We start from the raw sequence: 22148 nt of genomic DNA on the forward strand, positions 1-22148 counted from the left end.
CCAAACCCAGCTTCAACCACAATAACAAAAACAGCAGCAACAACAACAACAACAACAACAACAAAATGCGGCCAATCAGACGGCTAATTCCACCTCCACCTCAGTCAGAGATGACAACAACGAGCCGATACAGAACCGATACGGTGACGGTCTTCGTCCATCAATCGATACAGAACCGATGCGAGATCTTCGTCCACGGTCTTGGCTGGGACACCACGCTAAAACCCCAACCGCCGTGTTCAAGGAATGGGTATTTTGAAACCCATTCATGTGGGTATTTTGAAACCCCAAATCCAAATCCAAACCCATCCTTACCCGGTCATGGAGTGCAGCTTCAGACCAAAAAATTATGTGATGAAGAACAAAAAAAGAAAAAAAAGAAAAAGGAAGAACTGAAGACCGAACCCAGTGAAAGAGAAAAAAAAAAAAAAACCCGAACCTAGTGAAAGAAGAAGGAAAAAGAAAAAGAAAAAGGAAGAACAATGGAGACCAAACCCAGGAGAAGAAAGAAAGAGAAAAAGAAGGAGACAATGTCAAGAGTTGGGGGGAAATAGGTAACTATTTTTTTCTCTAACTATCTAGTTAGTTGGCCCGGTTCGGAAACCATATCATTTAGTAGCATCTCGAGTCTCAAAGACTCGAATTTTGCGCTCATACCTCGACTCTTTAAGGCTCGGTTTTTGTAGTTTGACCTGGCGTGATTCCACGTCGCGTCCACATGGAACTTGAGTTTCTAAGACTCGAGTTCCACATAGATGCCACATAGACCTCGAGTCTTAGAAACTCGAATTTGGTATGTACACTGTCATGTCCAGTCACATCTGGTCATGTCATTGACAGTCTGAGCTTCACGTTTTTTTTTACTGTAGCTGGCCTGCCTGATCTAACTTCACAGTTTTTGTAACTTTACCCTCTGCCTGTTGGTCACATCTTAAGCCCCTGACTTCTTTATGTCACTTACTTGGCTGAAGCTCTTTGTCAACAGAAATTGCTTCTTTCTCAACTCATCCTCTCTCACTCTGCATTACTCCTCTCTCAACTCTCATACTCATTCTACAGAGCAGAACAATACTCCCCTCTTAACTCTCATACAAGCCGATCATTGTAGTCTCTCTCTCTCCATCTCACTCTCATACAATCCCAATAGTAAATTTGCACATCCTCATGTCAGGTAAGGGTCTCCTCACTCTCTAGTTGGTTGTTTAGTGTATATATAACTGCTTTAGAAAGTGTTGCTTGTATTGAATTTGTCATGACATTTCCTAATAAAAATATTTGTTCGTAGTAACCACTTAAATATATATATATATATATGTTTATATATATGTATATCACTTTATATATATATATATACCACTTTATATATATAATTGTTTTTTTTTTGGTAATGTCTAATGAACCCCTCTGCTCTATGTTATTCATTAATACAAAAATATTTTAACTTAACTAAAATTCAATACTTTTTATAAATAGTATAATTATTTGTTTATTTTAGTCAAACGTTATAATAAAATAATCTAGCAATGAAATTATTAAAATAATATTTTTAGTTCCATTTTTTATTATTTATATTAACATCAACATTTTCATGTATTAATATTTTTCTATAAACTGGATTTAATGCATCAACTGGCCTATGGTTGCAAGTGTTCCATTTGGCAAAAGCTCACCACTGTAATATGGATAATGGTATTGACCCAAATATTCATTCAAAGGTGTTATTGCCTTATTGAGACCTTTAGGCTTCAGCCATGTGCTACCAAGTAGGGTGGCTTTGAATTTTGGAACCAGGACAACAGGTTCAACTCAATGTATTAAGGGACTTTAGGCGAATGTGACATTTTCTTATACTTAAATATTTAATTTTTGAAATCTTTTTCATCTAAAATTTTTGCTATGTTTTGTTTATTACTAATTTACTAAAAAAAATTTATCCAAATATCCATTTTAATACTTTAAAGACAAAAAAATATCCCTCTAAGATTCAATTAATTGGTCAAGTTTTTTTTTTTTTTTTTTTTTGTGGATCTTTTTCGAATATTTTCATAGCTATATGAATGCCTTTCTAGTAGATATTTATAATTAAAAAACATTTATGAATAAATTAAACATGATCTATAAAAGAATTGAGATCCTAAACATGATCTATTAAACATTATCTATATGAATATGTTTCTAGTAGATATTTGTAATTTACAAGTAAAACCAAGGTTATTAAAATTGAGATCCTAAACAGGACCTATAAGAGGCCTCATAGAGTAAATCATAGAATCGAATTGATGATCATAAGATTTTACTTTATGTGAAAAATAAAGTAAAAAATATTAGTAATAATGATATATTTTAAATAATTATTAATTTGATCAAAGGAAAATGGACATAATGCAACTTTCATGTCCTATTTCTAATAAGTAAAAAAAATATTACATTTCTTTAACAACTAAATAATCATTAACTTGTTCATTTGGGCAGATTTGATGGAGGGGGCTAGAGTTGTATTTTTCTTGGGCCCAATTAGAATTAGACTCTAATATACCTAAAAATTGAAATTATATATGGAATAATGATGTTACATAATTGCACTCATTCATTTGCACATCCTCATTACTTTTGTTGTTTGGTTTGATATTTTTATTTATCTTTTTGTTAGAGCTGAGTTAAAATTTTGTAATAGAGGTGAGTTTTGTCTTTAGTTTTTTCATTGTTTGAGTACGAAATGATAATGATTGTGCAAGTAGAATTGTATGTGATGTGGGGTGAGTATATGCAATTGTGGCGTGAGAAGTTGTAATTTTTGTATTTTGAGTAGATAGAAAAAGTTTTGTAATTGATGTTAAATAAAAGAGATAAAATATGTCACTAACATAGTATACTTGACTCTTTAATAGGTTCACAATATTTGAAGAATATTGATATAAATGTATACTTCGGTGGACCCCTTGATAATCCTGAAGAGATTGACAGAATCTCGTTTAGAGGGCCTGGTATCCAATGCTACTACATGATGATACGTCGTAAGTTGAAGACGTTGAATGATTTGAAGAGCAAAATCATGGGCGAATTGAATTTGAACCGTGCTTGGTATGATATCAAGATTATTTATCGTTACCCACAAGAAGTCCTTCATGAACGGATAAATTACGGGTATATGGAGATCAAAGAAGACAAACATGTAAAGATGATGTTTAATAGGATACAGAAAATGCCCCAAGTAAATGCTACTGAGTTGTACGTAAGTTTGGAGGCAAGTGCAAAAGTTGATACTGAGGTGGTGCAAGAAACAACTACGTCTTTACAATTTACAACCCTAGATGATGGATGCACTACAATGGGAGGGTATACAATGGGCGGGTATACAATCGACTCTTCAATGGGAGGGTATACAATGGATTCTTCAATGGGAGGTTATATGCTCCCATTTCAAGATCATGTTGCCAATACTGGTGAAACCCTCCATCCTCAAGAGACACATTTAGAGGAGGAAGACGAAGACGAAGATCATGCTGTGGGAGGTTATATGCTCCCATTTCAAGATCATGTTGCCAATACTGGTGAAACCCTCCATCCTCAAGAGACACATTTAGAAGAGGAAGACGAAGACGAAGATCCTGCTGCGAATGATGGTGAAAATAGTGATGGTGTAGATGAGTTCAAAGAGATGGTTGAGCGAGGCGACTTTGAGAATGATGTAGATGACCACGAAGTTGTTCCCAATTTTGAGGAGGAAAATATGGAGTACCACGATGAAGGTGCTACTGACGATGATATTGGCATCCAGCATGATACAAATACGACCACTGGCTACAGACCTCCTGCCGACTCATTCTACGCAAATACTTGAGAAAATATGGTTGATCCTTCACGTCTTCAGATACCATTTGTTTCTACTTGGGAAGATGGGATGCATTTTTGTAAAGGATTGAATTTTGCAAATAAACAGGCGGTGAAGCGTGCATTGACAATATACGCAGCAAGTCATAATAGAAATTTTAGAATCCGAAGGTCGACCCCAACTAAATTGTGCGCCGCATGTGTTGACGACAATTGCAAGTGATACGTTGGGGCATTTATGAAGGCTAAACTTAATGGTCTGTGGATGGTCACGCCTTATGTGGGTCCACACACTTGTATACCCTTTGGCCTACATAGAGACGGTGGAATGATGGATTCTAATTTTGTTGCATTAGAAATTGTGGAAAAATTGCGAAAAAATCACACTGCTCGTATTGATGAGCTCTGGGAGATCATACATACTAATATAATCATGAGCTTTCTTACTATAAAGTATAGGACGCAAAACAAAAGGCAATTGCTAAGATATTTGGGGATTGGGAGGAGTCTTACCAAAGGTTGCGAAAGTTGTTATTGGAATACTTGGATCAGGATTCGGGTACCCGGTACAACTATCACACCATACCTAGGCCAGTCGAAGGTACTGCGTTACTGCGCTATGTATATTGGGCATTCGCTCCATGCATTGCTGCATTCCAATATTGCCGGCCGGTGATCAGTATTGATGGGACTCATTTGTATGGTAAATACAAAGGGGTATTGATGATTGCAATGACAACCGATGCTAACCAAAAGGTTTTACCTCTTGCCTTTGCTGTTGTGGACAAGGAGTCAGGGGATAGTTGGGGGTGGTTTTTAGAGTGTCTAAAGACTTCGATAGAGCATGTCATACCTAACCAGGGCATTTGCATTATTTCTGATCGACATAAAGGTATCAAATGCGCCATTCGAGAGTGGCCTAGAGGTCAGGATGGAACAGAACATGTATTTCATCAATATTGCCTTCGACATGTTGCTAGCAATTTCAACACACACTTTGATGACCCGACTCTAAAGGCATTGGCCCTGAAAGCTGGATATGTGACTCATGCAGCTAAATTTGAGTCCATAATGCAAACCATTAAGGAGACCGAGATTAATTTACTGAGGGGTGTAGACCCTACTGATTGCCATGTTGCACGCTATATGCCACACATATCTAATGAGTGAGGATGTGGAAAAATGGACCCAGTCACATGATGGTGGAAGATGTTACGGGGCAATGACAACCAATATCTCTGAGTGCTTTAACGGGGTACTTAAAGGTGCCCGCGGTTTGCCCATTGCTGCAATGGCTGAGTTCACTTGGGCCAAACTTATTGCATATTTCCACGATCGACATAAACAAATTTCTTCTAATCTCTCTAGAGGTAAGTTATGGAGTGATTATGCAATGGAGATCTATAACAAAAATGAGCAGAAAACCCAAGGACACACTCTGAGGCATTTTAATCATGAAACTGGTGTATATCAAGTGGTTACCCCGTACAACGACCATAGAGGTGGAGGGGGAAACCACAGTCATGAAGTGCACGTATTTGCTAGGACATGTGGCTGCTGAAAGTGGCAAAACTTGAAGATCCCTTGTTCACATGCAATTACAGTTCTGAAAGCTCTGCACCGTGATGCGACAAGCTATATCAACCCATGTTACAGTTTGAGCAACGCGATCCACACATATTCACATCATTTTGTGGTGCCTAAGTCGGAGTCCTTGTGGAGGGACGTTCGCGGAGCATGGTGGGTGCCTGACCCACAACTGTTGCGGGCCAAAGGTCGTCCTGTGAAGTCCAGATTAAGGAATGAAATGGATGGGGTACGGCGAGAACGGGGAAGCCGGAGGGAAGATCTGGACTTGAGGGAGATTCAATTGAGGCAGCGATGCGGAGTGTGTCATCAAGAGGGGCATAACCGCAGATGTTGTCCCATTTCCCGTGGGGCTTCAACAAGTGGTAGTGCTATGAACTAGGCAAGTGCCCTCCCTGTTTTTATATAATATGCTAAGAATTTCATTTGGTTTTTGTTCTTCGGATTTGGAAACTAACGACTGTATTTTAATGTTTGTCAGGCGAGCGGAGACTCGATTTTCGGATGGCATTGTAGACTATGTTGTATTGACTTACTTAGTTGTTATTTTGTTTATTGCTGAATGTTGTTGTAATTGAACTATTTGCTATCCATTGTACTCGTTACATTAGTTGCGTTGTGCACCTTTTGCCTATAATGCCAGCAATGATATTACTTTGGCATTAGTAGCTACTACTTTGGCAAGTTCAACAACAGGAGGCTTCTTTGAAGCGATGATAGCTAGTATTTGTTATGTTTTTGTGTGCTACGAGGGCAACTATAATGCCCATGAATTTGACTAGTATCATATGCTTGTATTTAGTTGTTTACCGCTGGCCACCGCTAAACAGCTCACTGAGAATAAAGAAATTTAGTACGTAAAGCAGATTGTTGGACTTCAGCAGCATAAAGAATACACCAATGTAAAATCTTTGAGATATGGTCATTTGATGATAATGACTGATCAGGTGCGCCTTAAAATTCTCTTATTGTTTTGTTCTTGTTTTATGCTTACAATTCTCTCTACAAGGCACATGGACAGCCTTCAACCAATATAAAATTGTAACTATAATTCTTGTACAGGTTCATGATGATTCCCACATCAAAGTGCAACAGGATCAATTTTATTCTTTCTTATTGGCCATCACAGTTAAAAGTTCCAGGCTTATACTTTAATTGAGTTTACCACTCCTATTGTGAAGGTTGGTCTTTTCAGTTAATTATTTCAAATATTAGCACAACTTCACTATAAGTGGAATGTTTCTTCGGGGAAAATAATCATTTATCATCTTTGCAGGCAACTCACAAAAATGGGACATAATTATCATTTTTTACCATGCCTGAGTACGAGTCATGGAAGCACAATTTGACGGGCAATGCAAGTGGGTGGTCTATCAAGTACTATAAGGTTTATTAGAAATTTAAATTTGTTACATGTGAACCAATTACAGAACCTTTTATTCTATTATCTGTTTCTTGTCTTTTGCATATTGGGTGTGTGATGAGTTATGCATCGTGGGTTTGACTTGGATACAGGCAAAATACATCAAATTTAAAGTGGTACGGTATTATTCAGAGAGGTTCTGGTCAATGCTTGGAATTTTTTTGAAGGATTGTTCGTTCGGGATGTTGTAATAGGTGGTGACATTGCTATCTTAGGCCAAAACATACAAGATGATGATGTTAATAGCAATTCACAACCCCATGATATGACCTAACTTTGATATTGTATTAATATTTTTCTACATGCATTTTCAATTTCCAAAATCGTAATAAATCATTGCTTCATAGATTGTAAACTTGTCAGGAAATTGCTTTACCAGTGTCTTGCCTTGTTTGATATAATTCTTATGTAGTCGTGTGTTTTGTCAAGTTTTGTTTTCAAAACTAGTTGTTCATCCACGTGATATATGAGAATAAATTATTATTTTGTATTGTAATATAATTTATAATTTTTTTGAAGATAATTTGTTTTCTCTAAAAATTAAATAATTTTAATTTGGTCCAATTAGGTCTATTTTGGTCCACTCAGTCAAGTTCGGTCCTTCTTTAGTCCATTTTAGACTAATTGGGCCTTAAATTGATTATTTTTGTTAGTTTTCTTTTCATGTTTAGCTCAAAAAAACTTTTTTTTTTCCTCTTCATTTTTGAGTTAAAACGTATGAAATTTTATTAAATTTGGGCAAAACTCTTTAGTTTTGAGTTTTTTTTTAAAAAAAAACTAAAATAGACATTAGAAATTAGAAATATGAGCCCTAAAAATGCAATAAAAAAGATAAATATTGAAAAGTCTTATTTAGTCCATATTGGTTCTATTTGGTCCATGTTGTCATCTTCAGTCCAATTTGGTCCAATTCGGGTCATTCGGTCTTATTTAATTAACTTCTGTTTAATTTGGTCCTTTCAGTTCACATTGGCCCTTATTCTATCTACTTCGAACTAATTCGGTCCATTCAGTCCACATTGGCTCTATTCGGTCCACATTGGTCCTATGTTGTCCTCTTCGGTCAATTCTATCCACTTTGGTTCTATTCAGTCTATTAAGTGTAGTTTGGTTCTATTTTGTCCTATTCAATCCAATCTATTCACTTTGATCCACTTTAGTCCTATTCAGACCATTTGGTCTTATTTGGTACATATTGTCCATTATGTCTTATTCAGTCTACATTGGTCCTATTCGGTCCAGTCTGTCCACTTCAGTCCTATTCGGTTTACCTTGTTCCTATTTGGTCATATTCTCTCCATTTGGTCCACTTTTTTCCATTTGACCCAATTTAGTCTATTCAAACCCACAATGCAAGCATAAAATTTAGAAATAATGCCTATACTATAAAGTAAATTACTACATGCCCCTCTTCGAATCTATAGTGCATTTAGCTTCTTCCCTTCTTCCATTTCACCAAAGTGTTGAGGAATTTCATGACCTGCATATATTATGACATCCAACTCAAAGGGCCAAGTGAGTTAATTAGGTGTCGCTTTATGCTTAATTGAAGCATTTTACTTTAATCAAATACCAACTTTTTCCTACATTGAGGTTCCCACATAGGTGCTTATAGTACTAAAAGATTGAAGAAACTGTTACAATTAACACTTCAGCAAACAAAACAAAAAAATTGTTACAATTTAACAGCTTGAAACTCAACAATTTCACAACGAAATAGATTAAGACTCAAGGAGATGCACCACTGACATAAGTTACAACAAATTACAAAAATGATTCGCCTATTGCAGCAGCAGCCAGCCCAACCAGCCCAGTAGTTATTTTTCTCATTCTGCTGAGCCACATACCATTTAATCAAGTCCCTCTGTCTCATTCCAGCCAGCCCAGTCCCTGCAAAAATGCAGACCACAAAATGTTTCAAAGGCCATGGATTACAATGATGAAGAATTAATAAACCATGAACAACATCTGAAGCAACACAGTTGTGTAATTCTACATGGCTGACGAATAAATATTCAGCAGCCACAAACCTATTCCACAATGTGCAGTGACAAGCAGAAACCTAAACTTACATATGGTCATACCGATTTCTATAAATATAAACCGGCAAGGGAATATAAAATGAACAAAGAAAGCAAGTGTCGGACCTTTTGCTGTATATGCCACAAAAATAAGAAGCTGCCAAGCAGTAAAATGTGCATTAGGAAAGAAATCACAGGACGGACTTCTAAAACCTAACAAAGGGAAAACCCAAGTAATTCTAAGTCAGCATGAACCTAAATTGTTAACAAATTAATGAAAGTGATCATTGTAAAATAACCAAAGTGTCGGACCTATTTCTTCTCTTTCTTATCTTTTTCTTCTTCGCTTTCTCTTCATGTTCTGCTTCGGCACGGTCATTTCCGTTGTCCCCCTCATCAGCTTTCTTCGCTCTGTCTTCTCCTTCTTATCTTCAACGGTAGCAAGAGCCTCCTCTGCTGCTTTCTCTGCTTTCCTCTTCTTTGTGACTTTTTCCTCCTCATTGTCAGCAACAGCATTTTAGGTTTGCACAAGAACAAATCCACTGAAGGATTATAACTCTACATACAAAAGAAAAGCTTGTGAACACCTAAAACCAAGGGGGAATATTACACGTCACATAAAATACAAATCTCAGACCTTGGCAGCATTAATCAATTCACCAGCTCCCTCTTTCGATCCTTGTCATAGACTTCTATCTTAGGTTTTCCCTTAGCTCACCCAGCAGAGCGACCCAAATCTTTGCCTTCAAGACCGTGCTTCAAGCTGGAAAATGGAAAATTTTTAGCAAAGCGACCCAAATCCTTGTAACATGGAAAATTTTTAACCTCCTTTGAACATTACAGTATTTTGTTCTCTTCGAATTGATTTTATGAAGAATAATAGAAACACAATTTCTCAAACAAAACAATAAGTTATAATAAACATACAAATGTTTGACAGTTACCAATCCACCAATGCAGCCATAGATGATGAGACAGCTTCTGCAACAGATTCTGCATTATTTGCCTTCTTATTGTTGTTCTTCCGTGGGTTGTAAGCACATGCTTGTCTAGTAGAGACCATAGCAGCTTCATCCCTTGCTTTGCCTCTCATTTTCTTTCTGAACTTCTGTTTCTTCTGTATCATCAGTTGCAGCAGCAACTTCTGGCTCAACAGCTTTAGCTTTCTTTGGAAAAGGAGTGAAACCTTTTGTTTGCAGCTCAACATACAGATCAGCTCTCTTCCTATTACTTACAATGATCTCTCCCTTCACAACTGCAAGGATAAACCTAACGTTGTTTTCCAACTTCAACAACTCCATTTCACGTTTGTTCTATGTGAATTTCTGCACAAAATACAAAAATTGCAATTAATAATTGTTTCCCTAAGAAATGGCTTCTTTTAATTATTGACTATCAATTCTACTCTTTTACTATAAGCGTAAGTGAGCTCACCTTCCTTTTCTCATAAAATTGGAGTCCTAAATGGGGAGAAAGATATCTTCAAGAACTGCAGGAGGAAAATCACAAACAGTAAGTGCGTTATCATGGAAATTATATTGGAAAATCAATGAAAAGAACTCCAATTTCTGTCACATACTTTGCTCCGGGTTGTCATACTTCTTAATCATGCCTCTTGGGTCAAATAGGTGCATATTAGTTGTGCTAATTGTAGTGGTTAGTTTAAATTTCTTCAGCAAACCCTCTTCAGTGACCCTAATCAAGTTCTCAGGGGTCAAGAAGACGTCAAACTCTACTGTTACGTCATCACAAATCATATCAACATCCTGCAGCCAGCATTACTTTTCATGAGAAACTGGGTACAGTCTAATTCACATTGTGGTGGATAACATAATTCTCAAGGACTTGAGCAAATTTACCTCAATGAAGGGATCTTTGCATTCTCAATAGTTCCTTTAAACCATTTATACCATGGATCCATAGGCTCCATAGCATCACCATTCAACAAGCGCCTAACATTTGCTATTATGTCTCTTTGGGTTGTAATAATTGTAAGAGCTCCAACCAGTCCCAATTCCTTCACTAACATTGGCAAGAACTGTTGGTATAATTAGCATGTACCTAAAATAACCAAAAAAAGTAAAGTATAAGCCTTATTTATACATAGGAGTTCTTCATACAAAATGCTAAAATCCCTTCTACGAAATAGATAGAAGACTGGGGAGAAACATACCAAGTTCGTTCAATTGATTGCCCATCTTCATTCAGGTAGTCAAGAAGGTCATCATCATCTGTATGGAACAGAAACCGCGTGATTGGAGAAAGCCGCGTATAGACATACCTAGCACTTGCATCATCTTTTCCTCCTTGAAATCAAACAGATCATTAGTAAATTCAAAATGTAATAATAAGATTATTCACAAAAACTGCATCTTGAACTAGAATCGGCTTTACACAGTGACACAAGGCACGTTCATCTCAAGCATGGTATAAAATGATAATTGTGTCCCAATGAAGAGAGGTTGTACACGGTCAATGTGCTTAGGCATAATTTATGTAACAAGCTAAAACAATCACCATTTATTTATTTTTTTATTGGTAAGTAACACATGCACACAATGGGTCTTGAACCCAAGGCCATACCTTCCACCTAGAACTTATAAGGTGAGGAGGTTTTACTTGAGCTAAAACCATTGCCAATTTCTGATAGAATAGGAAACAAAACTTCTTCTACGGTTTAATGTTTTTTTCCCCCTAAAATGAATTAATAAAAATGCCTTTCTATAATCCTTCCAATAATATTGAGCTAAATTTTAATATACTTTTTTTGCTTCTTCTTTTTTACGACTATTTTATGCAGTTTGCCAAAATGAATGACACTCTCAGAATGTGAAGCCTGACCACTCCCTTGAAGGGTTAACGAGTGTGCCATTTGGCCCCTACGCCAGTGGCAGAAAAACAAAACAATGAAAAAGAAATGTCCAACTAATAATTGTACAGTGACTCAGCTGAGCCAACTCAGTTCTAAGCCAAAGGTAAAATTTAGTGATAGTTCCTTCAGTTCTTCTAGGTCCACTGAATTCTGGGTCAAACTTTCTGAACAAATAAAATCTTTGACAAAAAATAAATTATGGGTCTTGAATCTTTCCCACTAAGAATCAAAATAAAAAGTAAAAAAAAAAAAAAAACACAGCTTTCCTTCATTTTATATTGATATGCCATGGCCGTTAAACACAGCTTTACCCCTCAATGGGAACACACCATAGTAATCTCGACCCATAGCAGCAAGCCCAGCCAACTGTAAAAGAATGAATAACGTCAAAAATCATACGAAGTGAAACGCAATAGAGCTAACTTTAATGCTAAAATACTTTGTGCACAACGACATGACAACTTACTGCAACAACCTTAGCTGAATCTCCTTCAGTTAAAATGAAGGTACGTTTACTACAACAACCTTAGCTAAATCTATCCATATTGTTTTAGGCCTCCCTCAACTTATTTCACTCCTTCAACTTGATTTAAATTATTCTTTCATTAATGCATTTCCCTATCTGGCTGTCCCCTCAACTTTGGGAATTTTTATCTTCTACTCACCCCATTTCCTTGCCAACTGTAGAGCTGTTTCTACACCTTCAGCACCTTGAAGCTCCATATTCTTGGACCTCATAGGTAGGGTCCAAGGGAACTGATGAAACGGCTAATGAGGTTCTAAAGTCAGATATTCTGGATTGTTGGACTCCAGATAATCACTATTGGTGGTCTACATCTAGAAATGGTTACCATTTAGATGCAGTCCATCGATAGTGATTTTCTGGTGTCCAACAATCCAAAATATCCTACTATAGAACCTCATCAGCCTTTTCATCAGTTCCCTTGGACCCTACCTATGAGGTCCAAGAATATGGAGCTTGTCTCTATCAAGCAAAAGAAGTCTAGAAAAGCATGTAAACAATGTCTCTCTCAAACTGACTTATTCCTTGTCTCTCTATCAAGCAAAAGAAGTATAGGCCTTTAGTACAAAATATTGAGACTTAGAGAAACTGATGCTGAAAAGCAATAAATACTCCTACACCTACAGATAAATTTATAGCGGCAGCCATTAAATTTGAACATCACAGTAATCAGTGATTACAAGCATTTACATTCTTGATACTAACAACATTGCATAAGAGGAAAAGAACAAAACTTAAAGACAACAAAAGACCAACTTACATCCTGTCTAGCTACATCAAGGCTATAAAATGATAATTACGACAACTTCATTGAGTTCTCCTTTCTCAGCAGCTTCCTAAATTTCCTGCATATAAGAAACTTAATCAACACTTACAATTATGCTACTTGAACTGTTTGACTCAGTTCACCATAAGGGCTAATATGCTACATGCTTCAAAGGATTTAAATGCAGCATTGTAAATTCTGATTACCTCTACCACTTCTTCAACTACACGATGTTTTCTTCTAGGGTAAAAGGCAAATGCTCACAGTTTGATTGTTCTTGCATTAAGCAGTTTATCAAAATCAATACATAATAAAGCATATAATCTGCCAATAAGCGTGTATATTGATTAATACCTTTCTTTTCATTGCCCAAAAATAGATGTGATGGCTGAGGTGGCTGAAGCTATATTCTGTCTGAGCTGCAATAGCCAATTTAAATGGAAAAAACAATGTCAATGAAAATGGAAAACAAGACTAGAAACGTTGTGTTGGAAACTTGGCAGATTATATCAACTACCATTTGACACATCTGGATAAAAGGTCACGGTTTCAGACAGTGAAAACTTGGACCCACTGAACTTAGCCATTGCACAAAATTTTTCAGTACGATGGAACTTCAAATCTACTGGTTTCAATCCGTGCATATGGATTTCCAGACCCAGGTCATGTGAAGGATCAATATGATGAAAGGAAGTTCCCACCTATTAAAGATGGAGACACAAAATTTATTAGAGTAATCACCATGCTCAATAAACGTAAAGAAAATATAAGGCAGTACAGGACTCCATACTCAAACTAAGATACATAAGCTACAAGATATTACATCACAAACCTCTGAAAGGATTGCAGTACGAGTAACCCCACCACTTTCTATTGTTAATGAGACTGACTCAGGAACGTAGTTGCTCACTACTAACAAAGTACTTAGGGTCAGTTGGTGAACAAACCACTTCTTTGACTCATCCAGATTACGCAATATTTGACCACAACTTTCAAAAGACTTCTTTAAAGTACCCTCATGTAGAGAAACAGTCTTCCTTGGTCGACTAGATGAATGCAAACTGATATTTCTGACTGATATGCAACAGCGAAATGAGTCACCACTTGCTTCAGGTGAATAGCAAACAAAGGATTTGAGAAATCCAATTTTGGCCTCCTGTGAAAGTAGACTTGAGAGGTTATAATATTCACTCCACAAATATGGTTCCATCAGAACCCAAGCATCATTAATCATCTCAATTGTCCTGGAAAGACATTGCTAGTGAACACCCGAAAATATATATATATATATATATATGGCATCATTAAGAATATATGGCACATTAAATTTGTAAAAAATTCTCTTAAACTTCTGATTAAGTTAGAAAATTATTGCAAGAGAACACCTTCAGTAACTTTTGGCGCATGTTTTTTCAACTTCAATTCAATGGCTTCAGTTAATGACAATGAAATTCTGTGTTTTACAAATGAATCTACTAAAGTTTAGCAAAAGCAATTTGAAGAACTAGCAAGAGAAAAAATAGTGTAGATACCCTGGCAAATTTCAGTCCTAACGAGTTCTTAATGGTTAAATGATTAAATTCATTCTTTCCAAACAACTAAAACTTTTAGAACAAATGGAAATTTATTATGGTAGTAGAGCTTGGTCCTAAGATGTGAGAAGGAGGTTAGAATAATGATTTAATTTACTATTTCCTAACAGCTTATAATTTTGGAACAAGTGGTAATTTATCATTATAAAGTTTCCTACTTCATCTGATGTCTAAAAAATTGCCATATCCCAATTTCTCAGGAAAATAGAAAACATAGAGCATACACCTTTTGAAATCAAAAGTTCAAATCGAACAACTTAAGAAGAGTCAAAAATCTGAACCCGAATCACTGCAGTAAAAATATACAATTGGCAGATGAATGTAACTTTGCCATAAATATTTATTGGTGCTTTGTACCGTATGAGAAACAGCAGCAGCATGTATCAAAGAAGTAATGTCAATAGTAATTTTGAAGGGACCATCCTAAAAGGTGTGCAGCTACTATCCAAAATCTAGATGTTTTTATTTATTTATTGATTTTATTTTTTTTTTTTTTTTTCTGTTTTGACCCTAAAGCACAATTGGGTACAAAATAGAGAGTAGCAGTCACACGCCTGTAACCCCTTTGCCACCCCCACCCCAATGAACATGGGCTTAATCCCTTGTCCGAGGTACAACCCCCCCAAAACCACCCTAAAGATTTTACCTGCACCTTACACAGTCACTCTTGTTCAAGTTTGACACAGCGTTATGGGTTTAACTACTATAACAAAAATGTAATAACAAAAAACAAAACATGCATAACACATGTGATACCAATTTAAAGTTCCCACAACACACACACACACACACACACACACAAAAACACACACAAAAAAAACTTTATCTTAATCCTCAGAAAATTTTATATTTGAAGAATTGAAACATCATGACTGGAGGTTATCACCTTCCATCATCAATTTTGATGAAGTTCACAGCTCCATCATCACTGCCAGTGTAGTAGCTTCCTTTGACCAGCATACATGGAAGATTAATCCTATCAGCTAGTACCTGGCACCACAAGCATAAAATAAATAACTTCTTGCCAAATTCTTTCCCATAAGATGAGACACATTCTATAATCTTAAAAAGACAAATAATAACCAGCATACATGGAAGATTAATCCTATCAGCTAGTACCTGGCACCACAAGCATCAAATAAATAACTTCTTGCCAAAATTCATTCCCAGAAGATGAGACACATTCTATAATCTTAAAAAAAACAAATAGTAACAAAACAAGGAGCATTTTCCAAATAAAAGAAGAAGGCAATTTTGATAAAAATTAAGCAATCAAGAGCCTAAGGTTCGTTAACAGGTGCAAATATTTTATTCATAATTTAGTAAAAATTTAGTAAAAACCTCTCCCTACTTATCAAAAAACAATATTGAAAATGAACCATCCAATCACATGGGAAAGTCAAGACAAGACATTGATATTTGACTAAGATTTTCACAATCCAAGTTCCTATAAGGCAAGAACTCCACTGAAATAGGTGCAAAAGACAAGCGTATTTATAATGAAGAAGCCACGTCAATGCGAAACTCAATCTCAACTTCTCAACGACCACAACGTTTCCATCAGTGGGAACAACTTTTTCAAACTTGAAATCCTAGCTTCTCCACCAAATACCTTGTGAAACATAACCATTTCACAGATCAAAACTCTAGGAGCAAAAAGATATATTTCACTTCTCAAAAAGTGGCGTAGACAAGAAAATAGTTGAGACATGATAAACCTTGTGGGAGGCAAGACAGAGCCTAGTATTGTTGTCAAAGCCCAAAGCTGCAAGAAGCAATCCAAATTTTTGCTGGAGTCAAGGGGCAACGACCCTGATTCCTCAACTCTTCATTTGTGAACTAGGAGTTAAGGACCCTTCCTTGCCAAATTGCTTGTCTATACTTGGCTAGGGCCTTCTTTTCAGCTTTGCCCCCACCAAAGTCACAGGCTGAATGGGCCGCCATATCCTACATAATGACATGGTTAATGAAGAAGAACATGGAATCAAGGTTTAAAACCTTGATTGGATGCTTAACAATATAAAGTAGTTGTTGAATGCTTAACAATATAAAGAATATTTAAGTTTACAAGCTCAACCCAATGATGTACAGATTGGATGTCTTCAGATATTTGACCCAAAACATTTTAACAGTCACAAAAGGCATAAAATGTTGGCTTCTTTGATGGCTTGAACAGTGTTATTATCATTCTTTAATCATAATGCACTATGAAGTGCCTATTAGGGTTGTACAAAAAGCCAACCAAATCAACAAAAAATGACCAAGCCGACAGCTTCTGCTGGTGGTTGGCGGCATTTATTTTCCAAAATGATAAGCTCATCTAGTGATCGGAAAAAAGTTTTGAACTCAGACAGCTTACTTGACCACAAAATTCCTTTTAACTAGATGACTTAGCGCTGGTAATAGAAACTCTACTTTCTTTGAGACTGCAACTCAGTGGAGAGGCAAATCATAAACAGTTCATAACTAGTTTTGAGTATTTCTTTAATACTTTCATAACAAAACTCCAACCATGGAAAATTAATTTTCTTACAAACCCTACATAATGGTTCAACCAAAAAAGTGATAGCACCCACCAAAGACAACTACTATCATATCTCCACAGATCAACATGTCATAATATGCATATGCAAATAAAAAAGGGAACATGTCATTCAAAATCTCCAACGGGCAGTAAGATTCCCTAAAAATTCATAAAGAAAATGGTAAAATAGACTTATACCCTTGTGCTTATCTGTTGAGGATCCATAGCCAACCTCAAAATTTGGGACTAAGGCTTTGTTGTTGTTGTTGTAGCTTATACCCCCAGTGGCTGGATTCAGTTCTACTGACTTTCCCTAAACGATTTCCACTTTTTCCATTGGCATTCACAGAAATCTACTGCGAAATTGACAGCAAAATCCACGAAGATAACCATCCTCCTCTATCCCCCTCACTTGAAAGTCAAAGCACACACCCAACACCCATACTCATAAAGTACAAAGATTATAAGCGTACGAAAAATAAGTGCAAAACAAAAAGACACTAATCCCATGTGATTTTGGGACCACCTAAACATTTGCCACCTTGTTACTCAAACCTCCCCATAAAATGACTGGATATAACACAACGCCAATAACAAGCTAACAGTGACGGAACCACCAAACTTCTAATTTCTATAACTTCACTCTCAGAGAAAGTGGGCATAATGAAAAATAGACTTCTAAATTCAAGTAGTACTGGCCATGGAACATTACTTCTTGCATAAATCTCTTGCAAACTTGGCGGATTTCTTTGCTGAGTGTTGCAGAAAACATCATTACTTGTTTATCATGAGGAGTCATCTTGAAGATCTCCTGAACATCCCTCCTCATGTCTGCATAAAGTATAAATCATACAATGATTAAAGTTAATCCCATTAATACCAGACAAACTTGACATTGAAACAATCAATTTAATCAAATCAAGGTTAGAGGGTGGTTATGTCTTATACCAAGTGAGTCAAGCATCTTGTCACATTCATCCAGAATAAAATGCCTCAGGTTCTTCAAAGAAAGGTCCTTCTCTCTTGCCAGTGCCAATATTCTTCCAGGCGTTCCAACAACAATATGAAGGCATTCATTTTTCAGCAAATCCTTGTGAACTTTGACGTTGACACCACCGTAGAAGACAGCAACCTTTAGATCAGGCAAGTATGTGCTGAATCTCTCAAACTTATGACAAATCTACAGAGTTTTAAATGAAAAAAATACGAGGGACTAGAGAAACTAATCTATATATTACTAAAAGCTGAAGCGTAGCGTTTAATGCTGCTGCTCTCACGTTGCGCCATATCAGCTACCACGTTATTTTTTTTTTTTTTAAATATAATTTTCTTACAATTTTAAAATAATTTTTACAATTTTCAGCCCTATAAATGCAGCCCACTATTTATTTACTTACTTCTACTACTTATTTACACTTCTTCAACCTTTCTCTCTCCCTTACCATTTCATCTCCCCACTACTTCTTCAATCTTTCTCCCTCATTTACCTTTTCATCTTCCCACTACCCTCTACATTAATATCATTCTTCCTCTTTCCCTTCATCTTTCTTTGTTTTTGTCTCTTCTTATTCACACATTCTTACTATAAATTTGTCACTATCTCTTCTATTCTATGCATAGTTTTCCCTCACAAAAAAAAGGTTCCCTCTCTCTCAATTTTTTGGTGAATTTTTTTTATTTTTCTTGCATCTCTACTTTAGGTTGATAATTTTTTATATTCTTTAAAACTCTATTTTGGGTTAATGCAATTTAGTTTAGTTTTTTAAATTGTTGTTGTTTTTTTTTTTTTTTTAAATTTTTCCACCCACGCCACATCCTTGTCATGGGTCTGACATTCGTCCACCTCCCACAATCATTTCCTGAGTTGTCACCCATTCCATCCTTTGACCCAGGTCTTCATCCAACCCCAGCTGAGATGCAGCAGGACCACCCTCCACAGTACATCTATTGCCCCTTCTTCAGCCATTGACCCACCCATATTCAGGCTGAGCAGCCTGTTGGGTTACCTGCAATGGCAGAAGGTCGGCCAAAACACATATGAAAGCCACCTCCTTGTGGGACGGGGGCACACAACATGGACACAAGGTTGGGCTCGAGGCATCTGACGAAGAGCATGCAAGACCTCTCTCCTCGTTATACGAGACAACCTAAGGTCCAAAAAAGGTAACTCCATTGATACCTTTTGCAAAGTTTATTTTAAATTTATGAGCAACTAAAAAGCATTCTTTGTTCTGATGGTTAGTTCATTATATTCTCTGATCAAATTAAGGATATTCATGCTCAAATATTACCCTAGAATAGTGTACTTCCTCCTCATTTATATAACTTCAACTTATTACTATGCGTTATAATTATGAGATATCTAGAGCATAAAGGTCTGAGGAGAGATTCAATTCTATATCATGGACCATCTTTTTGTTGGAGAATGACTCCTATAATCCAACAAAGGTCAGGACTGCTTTCAGAGTTTCTTTTTTTGGAACAAAAGACAATTTTAAAGAAAAAAAATTAGTTAAATTCTTAATGGTTAGTTTTGCAAAAATGATTCAAGGAATTGTGTTTATAAAAACAAGTTTCCCTTTGATCAAGTGAACTAATATATCTTCAACTAATGTGTTGTGGGTATGTGCAGAAACACGTCATTGAAACATATCATTTATTCCATTTTCTTCTATGGAACAAAAACTTAGTTCCCTGATGAAATGCAGTTTCAAAATAACCTTTTACGAATTAAGAATGTCATAGTTTAAAATAGGTTTAAGTGCAAACCACACAACTAAATTTTGAAAATCTATAACAAAGGATCTTAAAGTAATGTCGCTCTAACTCATTTTCACTTGTTACTTTCATGAAGATGATGATGCTACGAAAAGGCTGGAAGCAGCAACAATTATCTGTCATATAGTTACTTTCAGCGCAATAAAAGCAGCAACAATTCAACTTTTCTAATGCCAATAAGCCTGGAGAGTCCAGATTTGGTTGATTTTGAAGTGGCTGGTAATGATTCTAACTTATTCATGGTTTTCAAGTGGCTGGTAATATGGACACTGAAATCTAATACCTTTGCCAAAGTTAGAGGGGCTAAGCCTCATGACGTTGGGGAGTATTAAAATGTGCTCTGAAGGCAAGCTATCTAAGCATTTTCTCAACTATTTTTGTTGATGAAGCTATATCGTCTAATAACCTTATAAGTTATAACCTTTGCTAGTTTAAGGAAAATTCGGATAAAAAGTTAAAAGGGATTAGTGGTTGGCTGACGACAAATCTAATTATTCAGAGCTTGTTATCAAATATTCAGTGACTTGTGACCCTGTATTTCTGCATGAATTATGCTTTGGCAAACAATATGAGATTTGTTTTTTCAAATATCTTGTGGTCGGCATGAATTATGCTTTAGCAGCACTCCTATAGGGATTCTAGCTTTTTGTTGTACTCTTGTATGCCATTCATATATCGATTTTCTGTAGATGAATTATGGATTTCCTTTTCTTTCCCTAAACATATTTTTTACTGTGTAAGAGAGAAATATGTTGACTTGGGTCTCTTTTATTGTAATTTCTATTCCAGTGAATACTGTTGGTCTGAATGAAATATTTCCCGTTCTATTTTGGCCAGCATATTGGTCTCTTTAATTTGGTGTTTATTTGAGTTCAGTTCTGTGTATTTTATATAAACAGTTATTTCACCTGTTTTGTACCTTAGCCTATGTGACTTTTTCCTGTAGGATCCAAGTTTACTTGTTACTATTTTTTGGGTTTATGCTCCCTAATTTATTTTTATTTTTGTTGAAAGGTAAAAACTGCTGTTTTTGTTCTGTCAACATTGCAGCAAATTGAACCTGTTGCTGCCAAGTTTCTGCAATTGTTCTGTGTCATACAAGGGAGTCAGCATACCAGGTATGTTAAATATCTTCCATTTTCAAAAGGCTTATAAAACACGTTTGCTTTCCATTGTTAACATTACTAGCCGCGAACCCGCGCGTTGCGCGTGATAATTATTTTTATGGTGATTTTATTAAAAAAAAATTTACAATTTAAACTAATCTAATAATGAGTAATGTATTTCGTAATTATATTTTTATTTATTATAAGAACAATCATAAATGTAATATATGATCAATCCAAAACACCAAAAAAACATAAACTAAAAAAAATTAATAAAACTTAACAATGATATAACCAATATTAGGATAAAATTTTGTTTTTGATAATCTATTAAGGTTATTTTCTTTGTAGAAATTATAATTTCGGCCGCTCAAACATATTATTAAATAAACAATTATTAGCAAAATCTAAGAATTAAATTTCTATACATGCATTGTAATAAAATAATAATAATTAAAATAAAATTGCAAAAGTTAAAATTTGTCACCTATCCGATTATTTTTGTTTGGCTAACCTTTGCTTTTCTTTAAATAAATGACATTATAAAGTACTTCTAGTATAACTATTAAGAGTACTTTGTCCACTACTAATGATTAGAAAATAAACAAAAATTAGTAAAGTCTCATAGTTTAACATCTAAATTGAGCACTATAAAAAATCATGCTATGTAACAGAATAAATACCAAATTATCCAAATCATGCTATATAATAGAATAATATTATATTTTCATATGCTATATTTAATTCTTTAGAACACAATAGGATAACATTTAACATTCAAAGAGAATAAAAAAATTTAAAAAAAAAAAAAAAACAACAACAATTTAAAAAACTAAACTAAATTGCATTAACCCAAAATAGAGTTTTAAAGAATATAAAAAATTATCAACCTAAAGTAGAGATGCAAGAAAAATAAAAAAAATTCACCAAAAAATTGAGAGAGAGGGAACCTTTTTTTTGTGAGGGAAAACTNTGAGAGAGAGAGAGAGAGAGAGGGAACCCTTTTTTTTGTGAGGGAAAACTATGCATAGAATAGAAGAGATAGTGACAAATTTATAGTAAGAATGTGTGAATAAGAAGAGACAAAAATAAAGGAAGATGAAGGGAAAGAGGAAGAATGATATT

At 35.5% G+C, this 22148-nt stretch overlaps 1 protein-coding gene and 1 long non-coding RNA gene across 3 annotated transcripts; one reads left to right on the forward strand and one right to left on the reverse strand.

The window, feature by feature from the left end:
• Positions 1-8357: 8357 nt before the first annotated feature.
• Positions 8358-19014, reverse strand: LOC112016844 (DEAD-box ATP-dependent RNA helicase 15-like). The gene is made up of 18 exons (XM_065764235.1): positions 18973-19014; positions 18088-18319; positions 17852-17970; positions 15502-15605; positions 13856-14179; positions 13541-13724; positions 13378-13442; positions 13230-13299; positions 13018-13102; positions 11036-12100; positions 10722-10923; positions 10442-10628; positions 10297-10351; positions 9807-10187; positions 9500-9625; positions 9175-9420; positions 8989-9075; positions 8358-8731 (listed from the first exon to the last, which is right to left on the reverse strand). Exons 1-5 carry the CDS (start codon positions 19012-19014, stop codon positions 14029-14031), a joined length of 648 nt encoding a protein of 215 aa, XP_065620307.1. The 3' UTR covers positions 8358-8731; positions 8989-9075; positions 9175-9420; positions 9500-9625; positions 9807-10187; positions 10297-10351; positions 10442-10628; positions 10722-10923; positions 11036-12100; positions 13018-13102; positions 13230-13299; positions 13378-13442; positions 13541-13724; positions 13856-14028.
• Positions 19015-19078: 64 nt separating this feature from the next.
• Positions 19079-21037, forward strand: LOC111990831 (uncharacterized). 2 transcript variants are annotated; one of them, XR_010625275.1, is made up of 3 exons: positions 19079-19302; positions 19994-20136; positions 20968-21037. It is a non-coding gene; the product is annotated as an uncharacterized LOC111990831 (long non-coding RNA). The 2 variants fall into 2 exon arrangements; XR_010625277.1 differs by having other exon boundaries at positions 20932-21031.
• Positions 21038-22148: the final 1111 nt, after the last annotated feature.

The sequence above is a fragment of the Quercus suber genome, unplaced genomic scaffold (genome assembly GCF_002906115.3).
Source record: "Quercus suber isolate HL8 unplaced genomic scaffold, Cork oak 2.0 scaffold_21, whole genome shotgun sequence".
In the NCBI taxonomy this organism is placed as follows: domain Eukaryota; kingdom Viridiplantae; phylum Streptophyta; class Magnoliopsida; order Fagales; family Fagaceae; genus Quercus; species Quercus suber.